This window comes from Bactrocera dorsalis, chromosome 2, assembly GCF_023373825.1.
Source record: "Bactrocera dorsalis isolate Fly_Bdor chromosome 2, ASM2337382v1, whole genome shotgun sequence".
Lineage (NCBI taxonomy): Eukaryota > Metazoa > Arthropoda > Insecta > Diptera > Tephritidae > Bactrocera > Bactrocera dorsalis.
Genome location: NC_064304.1, coordinates 41,406,149 through 41,415,676, shown reverse-complemented (window position 1 = coordinate 41,415,676; position 9,528 = coordinate 41,406,149). Strand labels below are relative to the sequence as shown.

The following is a 9,528-nucleotide window of genomic DNA, read 5'->3' as shown; positions in this document are numbered from 1 at the left end:
CCAGTCAAAACCAAGTAAAAGATCCATAAAAAATGGAACAATCAAGGGTATTAAAGCTTTGGCTTTTCTTGTTGTTCAGCAATTAAGGACAAATTGGTGGTGCTAAGCGAATGTACTAAAAAAAATGTTTAAAAGCTGCTGAGAAAGAGCTTAAATTAATTTTAGGAATAACACTTACTTTTTCATTAGAAATATATGGTGTTTATTATTTTTTGTTAAGTATATTGTTATTGAGTGCCAACTTCTATCATTCTAATAAAAAATTATCATTCTAATAAAAAACTATTTATTTGTTATACTTTAGACAGAAAATTTAATAGAATTTTTTTAATGTATGTATGTATTCAATACATTTTCTAGATTGATGAATCCTCGCTTCATTTACTGATGTTCTAACGAAGATGGCTAAAGAAGGAACTGAACCAATTTTATGATTTCAAGCCATACTGTCTTGAAGTAATTATTGCAACAGCATTATCATACTAAACCTAATACATACAACGATCACGAAGCGTAGAAATAAAAACACACAAAATGGGGGAAAACGTACAGTGTCCGGTATGCACACTGTTCCTGCATGCTGGCATGAATCTCTCAGATCATTTGGAGACACATCCTAAAGAGCAAGTGATTAAGGCACTTGTGCAAATGACCATTTCGGGGAGTGGTGGTAGCGCTGCTAGTACTGCACTGGCCGCGTCCTTAAGTGGCGGTAGTGCACCCAAAGCTGATCCGGATGAAAAGCCAGTTCCCACCACGATATCAACTGATTCAGATGCAACCAGCAATTCGGCGACGAGTGGCACATCCAATTTTGCAGTTAATGACACAGCTCAAATTAGCAGTCAGAGTTTTGCAAATGCGTTTTGTGGCATATCAGCAATAAATAAACCGTCGATAACTGCAAGCGCTCCTTCTACATCAGCGACGTTAAGAGCGTCAGTTGATGTAGCGGCAAACGCAAACAATAAGAAGTTAGAGAATAAAAGGGAGATCAAAACTGACCCCGGTAGTCTAAGCGATAAAGTTCAAGTGTCTGTCACAACGGCAGTGGCTGCCAACGGTATTGGGCAAGTGCAGTTACCCGGCCAATTTGATGATTATGCGGCTAATAGATACCACCAAATGCAACAAAAACAATTAGCAACCAGTCAATTAGAGCAGCGACACCAGCAACAACAACAACAGCAAAAGAATCAACTGCAAAAACCAAAATCGCACATGGATAGTGCAAGTGCACACATAGAAATTGCACAGCAGCGCAATATTTTGCCACCACCACCTCCACCAATGGCAGCTATGCCACTAGTGGTCGGTCAAGTGCCAAACAAATTATTACATCAATCACATTCAAACAATTTATTTGCAAGCAATGCTGCCCCACACCGTCACATACAAATGCATCCGATCCAACAGCCGCACCAACAGCTCCAACATCAGTATCAACAACAACAACATGCTCACAATCAGCAACAACAACAGCAGCAGCAACAGAACTTGAAAATATATTATTCAACTGCTTTGCCAACACCACCGCCCACGGTAAGTTTGCAATGTATGTGTTCTTTATTCCTCATTCGATTATTTTTGGTAATTTCATTTTCAGCTGTTTCCATTCCACGCGTCGACACAACTGCAACATCAGAAACCACCGCCCGCTTATGGCACAGCGATAAGTCAAATTCGATCTCAAAATAACCAAAACAAAAACAAACATGCCACTACAGATAAAAACCACATACAACAACAACATCAGCAACTGCAACAACAGCATCATCAGCAGCTAACACGCCAAATACAACAACGTGTCACAATGCATGCCACACAATCACAGGCATTGGCGAATTGTACGCCATCGCTGCAACAACTCCACCAGCATCACCAACAACACACACTTGCAAATATACCAACTGCAAACGCAAAAGCTACCATGGCTGCGAAACCAACGGAATTGCTTCCGCCACCGCCACCACCCACACGCACACCAACCAACTTGCACCAGCTTCACCAACAACAATTGCCACATACATTGTCACATTTCGGCGCTCCGGTCAAAGCTGTGCCAACCGTACAACAACGAGTTGCAACAGATGACATTGATGCCAGCACCACAGCAACAAGTCAAACGCTTCCTCCATCAACGACTGTAACTGCATCGGCAGCAGCCAACACACCAGCCATTGTTACCATGTCATCGTCACCAGGCATGCGCCAAATCGCTTCGCCATACAATTCATTGCTGATGACAGCTGTGCAGTCTCCTTCGTCGTCTTCAGTGTTACGTTACGCAGAATCACCCGTGGCGCATTATTTGGAACGCGACAACGGCGATTTTATAGTTCAGGAAACACCGAAGCACATTGTGGAATGCGTTGAGAAGGACAATGGTGAATTTTCGGTAATCGAGCGTATATATCAGTCGCCATTAAGCGTGTTACATATACACGAAGACAATGAGAAAGAAGACGATGATGATGATGATGATGCAGATAGCGATAACGGTGATATTAAAGACAACGATAGCAAGAAGGTTTCAACACTCGATGACACTGCGAAAGCAAACGAAGTCATACCCATGGATATCGAATGCGAAGAAAATCTCTCAGACGAGCAGTTACGGAAAGCTAACAAATCTCAAATGAATGTGAGTGCGCAAGTAAAAGAAGCAGAAACGAGTAGCAATAAGAGCACTGCATCAGCTGATGGTAAGGTACAAACAAAAATATACGGTAGTGATAAATCAGATGTGGCAAGCGCCAGTAGCAGCAGCAACACGAATACAAATTGCGATAGAACAACACCACAACATTGTGCAACTTCGAGTGCTGCCCATGGGGACGTTAGCAGCGAGCCAAGTGCGTCATCGAATTCGAGTGCAAATATTGATAACGAATCGAACATGTTGCCGAGCTGCTCCACAACAAATGCCAACCAATCTAATTCGGCGGGTACAGCGCGCAAACGTAGCTCCAAAAACACTATTACAGTGCTGAGTGATGTGCAGCTAAATTTAGATGAATACCTCGATTTGGTCGGTAATATAATAGCGTCGAGTAAAATAACAGCGAAGAGTAATACACTACCGGGCACGTTGCCCATACCTTTGCTCAAAGTTGAAAAGGAAGAGCCACCCGATGACGACTACGAAGTACCGACTCCGCAACCGGAACATGAGCAACACAAGTTCGCTGAACGAAAGCAAGAGTTTTTCGAAACACAAAAACCGCTTAACGATTTTCAAGCATCAACTGTAATTGAACCACCTACAATCGCCAACAACAAAAATGAGACTGAAAAAATAGTTGAAAATAATTGTAGTAGCAATAAGGTTAGAATAAATGACAGTAGTGAAAATGTAAAAACCGCTGACAATGCCGCTATGCCGGCAACATCAGCCACTGGCACGGCGATGTGTTCGAGTCACGTGACTAGTGTTATACGCATGGCAACAACTAGTCAACAACAGCAGACGCAAAAAGATATGGCGCAGCAACCAACGACTGCTTCGGATGCAACGGGAACACAGTCAGGAAGTATGTTTGACAACGAGGCTGCGTTAGCAGCCCAATCACAAGTAACATCAATAATTATTCAAGATTTGTCACGTCAACATATTATACAACTGCAAGATGAGCAACACGCGCTTAATCAACCGCGTCCACTTCATCCCATGGAAGACATACATGGTTTGTCGCAAACGCAAATGGATCATACTTCCAAAGTAGAAGGGCAATCACCGTTGCATACACGAGCGCCAACTTCAACCACACTGCCAGCGCAGAAAAGAGGCCCAAAGAAGCTGATTATCAAGCCAAAAGCAACAAAGACTGATGCAAATGCTAACCTCAACAGCAACAACATCAATTCCAATTGCAACCGGAATGTGGATGTTAAAGATATAAATAGTCAAATAATCATTGAAGAAGCACTTTGCGAACAACCAACAACTTCGACAAAAGCACAAATGGAAATGCAAGAGAAAATCCGTCAGTCACAGCAAGACAAAGAGCAGCCCTCGCATCATACAATAGCACAGAAATTGATTAAAAGTGAACCGAGTTCCTCAGCCTACGACAGCAATACAAATAGAATCAGCATCAATGGCAACCAAAATTTGGGCCATAGCATACTTGAGAATCATCTAACCTCAAATGTTGATAACACAGGTGCACCCATTATACAATGCAAGACCGAACAAGTGGGCGGTCTGCAAGAAGCACCAACAAACTTTCTACAACCTTTCAAAGAGGAAGATAAAGACGGTAGCAATTCCAACGACAATGCAGCGACTGATGATGCGCGCGTCTTGTTGGACTTCGCTAATTCGAAGAAACACGAGGCACCGCACAACGTCGCAACCAATTTTCTCTCTGCCACTTCGATCTTCTCGAACACCGCAAACAAAGTGAATGCACCAAAGCCAGCAACGTTGCACCCTAACAGCAATACCAGCAGCACCGAGTCACATGCCGCCTTGCGTTGCGAAGACGAATTCATAGCACACGATGATGTGCAAGAGGTAGTCATTTCGTCGTCATATTCTCAGTCGCAATCAGCCTCAGATGTACCCACCAGTGCTACCAGTAGCACCACCACTTCGCACGTGAGAGACTTGAATCTGGTGCAGCAACAGCAGCAACAACAACAGCAACAGCATCATCACCAACAGCTGCAACACCAACAACAGCAACAGCAACAACAACACCTGCACCACAACTTCACCGATTATCCGTTCAGTTTTCTTTACGGCCACGGTGGCAGCGTGAGTGGCGCAGGCAGCGGCTTACAAGCAGCTGACAGCAAAGGCGGCAATTTCTCTGCCATTTACCAGCAGGCCGCACAAGACGCCACCACTGCAGCAACGCTTGCATCCGGCAGCAATACCATACACACCGATGACTCGACCAGCTCCACGCAACAGCAACAAACACATACCAGCCACTTTGGTGGCGTGCATGGCGGCACCGGTGAAATGGGCAGCACTGCATCGCATTGGTATCACCATGCATTGGCCACGGCTAATGCTGATTTCGAAGCGGCGCTGGCCGTGGACTGCAATGCCGCTGTCGACGGCGGTGATGTGGGTAAATACTTGGATCTCGATACTTGTAAGCGTGAGGTTTTAGTTGGCATGCCTGGTGCGCCATCTTCAACTTCGTCATCGTTTGCTGCTGCCACAGAGAGTAGCTTGGCTGGCGGTTGCACGGCTGATGCGCTGAACATACGCACGGATGAAAAGATGCCGGCTAAGGGCGAGATTTCCGGACAAGAGAGTAACTGCGACATTGAAAACTCCTGGAGTCAACCGGTGAGTAGAGGGGAATTGATATAAAAACAATTCGAAACCTTAAGCTTCTGGTGCTGTTTATTCCGCACTGGTTTAATGTTTGCTTGAATTTTTAATCAATTAAATTTTTATTTTGTTATTTAGATGTGTGGCGAGATTTCTGCGCGCTTTTTCAAAACCACCTTTCCCGGCATATTCCAGCATGAGAATGGTTGGAACCATGACGAGTATTTCACTGTACAGGATTTGAGCGCCTCAGCTGCGGCAAGTGGTGCGGCAACTGGTGCGGCACCATCTAACCGTTCAGGCAAAAGGTCAGCATATATTTTTGCAACCCATATCTGATTTTTATTTATATTTTATACATATTTTTGTCTACTTCGATTAGCTTCGATTTTCGTCTTCCTTTGGAAGCAACTACCTCAGCTGCAGCAAATGCCACCGGCAGCGGCAATAGTAATTTCCAGCTATTCGCCCGACACACTGATGTCTTACCATCCACATCAACATCGAACAAGAAGAAACGAAAGCGGGACAGCCATGGTGGTAGTGGCACTGCCTCTGGCCGAGTTGAAAAGGCGACTGTGTCGCGTGTTCAACCAACCGCCACAATTACGTCACAACAGTTATTATTCCCCCAGCCACAAAGCAGCCAACAACTGCAGGCACATGAACAGCTACAACAGTTAAGTCAAAATGCCGAATCTGCATCGTCATCAGCGGCCGCTGCTGCCGCTACCAACGGCACCGCTTCACTGGGCGCAGACCAAAGGCGACAGCGCAAGAAAGTCTATCAGTGTACACATTGCACGGCAGAGTTTCCCAAACTGAAAGATCGCAATTCACATATGATACTGCAACACAACTATGTGCGTCAGAATCGGCGCTTGATATGCGTGCAACGCCCGGATGCTGCTGCGGCGGCGCCTGATGCCATACCTTCGTCATCTAACGCCGTCCCTGGCGGTGTGGACAATGTGGTAGTCGTAAATATGGCCGAAGGTTGCAGTAGTTCACTTGTGCGTTCCGATAGCATGGAATTCCTGGAGGATTCGAAACAGGACATTGTCAAAATTGAGGTAGACAATGCCTATCAGCCATTAGCTGCGGCACCAGCTGCCTCTACGTCAACTGGCAACAGTGAGAGTGTTGACGCCAAGCCAGAGCTAGTTGATGACAAGCAGGGTATGGCATTATTGCCCACAAGTAATGCAAACATAGCCGGCGATGTTGGTGATATTGCCGGCGACGCACTGGATACAAAGCCGCTATTGCAACCACTGGCGATGACCACACCAGCCACTAAATTGGCGGCGCTTTACCGCATGTTGGTTTCCTACAATATTTCGACACTGAAAGATAGCCATAACCTAAGTGAAATGGAGCAGAAACTCATTGAACAATCGATCTTTTTCTGTTATGTGTGCCGGCGCAATTTCACTTCGGTCAAATTGTACGATGCACATCTAAGCGAGCATCCCGCCCAATGCTTTACGTGTGGCAAAACGTTTCAACGTTGGAAGAATTTCTCACTGCACTTGAAACGCCACTTGGGCTGGAAGGAATTCGGTTGTAATGTGTGTGAGAAAAAGTTCGTGGTGCGCAGCGCGTTGGTGGAACATATGCGCATGCACACCGGACATACGCCACTCAAGTGCAAAGTATGCGGTAAGTTTCCAAACTTTTGTTTTTTTGGCTCTACTCTACTTGGGCGTCACCTAATACTAAATTAATATTTTTGTGTTGTAGGAAAATACTTCAAACGCTATTCGAATTTGACGCAGCATCGTAAGCGGCACGGCAAGCAAATCATAAGGAAGAAGGAGTATGTTTGCCATTGCGGTGAGGTGTTGCCATCGAAGGCGCGCTTCCTGTGGCACAAGGAGACACACGATGCCAAGCCGAAATGTTGTCCATACTGTTGTGATCGCTTCGTGCACGCGAACTCCTTGCGCCGCCACATACGTTTGGCGCACTCCGATAAGTTCGATTATGCCGAGCCGATGGAGTGTCCCCTGTGCAAGCAAACCTTTGCCAAATCCTCCATCAAGGCACACATGGCCACACATTCGATGGACACACAACATGACTGTGCAATTTGCAATAAATCCTTCTCCACCAAATGGAATTTGAAGATACACTCTTGGGTGCATGCCAATCGCACATCGAAACCATTCAAATGTGAACACTGCCCCAAGGCGTTTGTGCGCGAGGTCGATTTCAAGAATCACATGAATGCACACAAGCAAATTAAGCCGTACACATGCGAGTATTGTGGCTGCAAATTCATCAGGAAATACAATTATATGCGGCATCGGCGCGAACATCACGGCAATAAGAAGTTCACCTGTGACCTGTGCAAAAAGTCCTTCCATCGGCATTACTATCTTATCGAACATCGACGCATACACACAGGCGAGCGGCCATTTCAGTGTACCATATGCGGCAAAAGTTCCACAACGAAGACAAATCATAACAAACACTTGAAAATACATCATTCGCGCGATCCCTTCACCGTCGAGGCGTAAAGTGGTTTGGTAGCACTTTAGTAATAATAGTTATATTGAGAAGGCGTGGCAAACTGCTGGGAGTTAGTAGAAATTGTTTGTGGCGTATCATGGTTTTAAGAAAGTTTTTCTCCCTTAATATCTACGTGTATGTGTCTGTAATTTAAATGAGTATTATAAATATTACTGAATTAATGAATAACGAATTAATGCGGTAAGTAGTTGTTTAGGCTAATATTTACATATATATATGTATGTGTTGAAGCAAGCAAGCAGAGTGTTAAAGCAATACATAAAAAATATAGATGTGTAAGCCATTTTCAGATGGAATTCGCTTTAAATAAGTTAAGTTCACTAGCATACTAATTTGCCAAATGCAAGCATGAATTATTTTATGAAAATCTTTTATGATTTCTCAAGTATTGGCAAAAATGTTGATAATTTTTCCAATATGGTTTAATGAAACAATTTTTTATAGTTTAAAGAAAACCTTTTTTAGGTTAAAGAATTTTTTTTTTTTATAGTTTAAAGAAAAATTTTTCTTTTTAGTTTAAATAAAAAAATTGTTTTCCTCTTAGTTTGTAATTTGCTAATGAACGTTTCGAGTCTCAAACTTGACTTTATTTTATAACCTAAATTAGTAAGTCTAAACACTAACAAAATTTTTAACTTGTTTTAGAATATATCATCAGCTGCATCGAAGCTGGGCATGCATTAGCGGTACATTTGATATGTGATTTTGTTTTTACGCAATTTAAATTTAATTTGGTTACATAATGTGCTCAATGTGCATGCAGTTTTTGGAGAAATATAGGTTTTGATTGCAAAAACACGCCATTTGATAGCCTTTCATGCTTGAAATTTACTTGCGGTGCAAGTAATTTAGTTTTAGGAGATTTTGAATTACAATTGAAAACAAAAAACTTAAATATTCAACTGATATAACAAAGAAAAAAGAACTAAATTATATAACAAAAAAAAATGTAAGGAGAAATTTGGTCAGATAATAATTCCAACTTTGACTTAAAGCTAATTTTTTTATTCTTATATAATTAAAATAAATTTATTTTTTTAATTTTCGATTTAGTTTCATTTTTTTTAAATTTTTTTTTCTTAATTCTTTTTTAATTTTTTTCTTAATTTTTTTTTAACTTTTAATTAAATTTTTTTTGTTTTTAACTTTTTTTTAAATTTTTTTTCTTAATTTTTTTTTTTAATTTTTTTTCTTAATTTTTTTTTTTAAATTTGTTTCTTAATTTTTTTTTTTAATTTTTTTTTTAATATTTTTTTCATTTTTTTTTAATTTTGTTCTTAATTTTTTTTTTTAATTTTTTTTCTTATTTTTTTTTTTAATTTTTATTTAATTTCGTTTCTTAGTTTTTAATTAGAAAATCCTTCCTATTCCTCCAACAATTATTTGTAGAAGCATTTAATTTTATTTGCTTAATTTTCCATAAGTTCGTGAAAAAATAAATGTCCAAATAAAGCTTTGGTATATAATAGCTTTTTCGCATTTTATCAGCTTGTTTTATTCAATTTCTGCATAAATGCTTATATAGTCTCCATCTGAAAATGGTCGAACAAATTATAGTCTATGTATGGTATGTATGTATTTCATAAAAAAGTTAGTTATTTGAAAATCAATTGTCATGCGCATCGGATTACACATTTGATAATCTAATGAATAGCGGTTATTAGGACGTTTATGAAATTTTGAAAATCTACACATTCAAT

The 9,528-nt window shown here is 41.4% G+C and overlaps 1 protein-coding gene across 1 annotated transcript; it reads left to right on the top strand.

Moving 5' to 3' along the window:
• The first annotated feature begins 26 nt into the window (after nucleotides 1–26).
• Nucleotides 27–8,732, top strand: LOC105221904 (uncharacterized). The gene is made up of 5 exons (XM_049447796.1): nucleotides 27–1,542; nucleotides 1,607–5,308; nucleotides 5,432–5,601; nucleotides 5,676–6,955; nucleotides 7,037–8,732. The coding sequence occupies exons 1-5, from the start codon at nucleotides 535–537 to the stop codon at nucleotides 7,813–7,815; spliced, it is 6,939 nt and encodes a 2,312-aa protein (XP_049303753.1). The 5' UTR covers nucleotides 27–534; the 3' UTR covers nucleotides 7,816–8,732.
• Nucleotides 8,733–9,528: the final 796 nt, after the last annotated feature.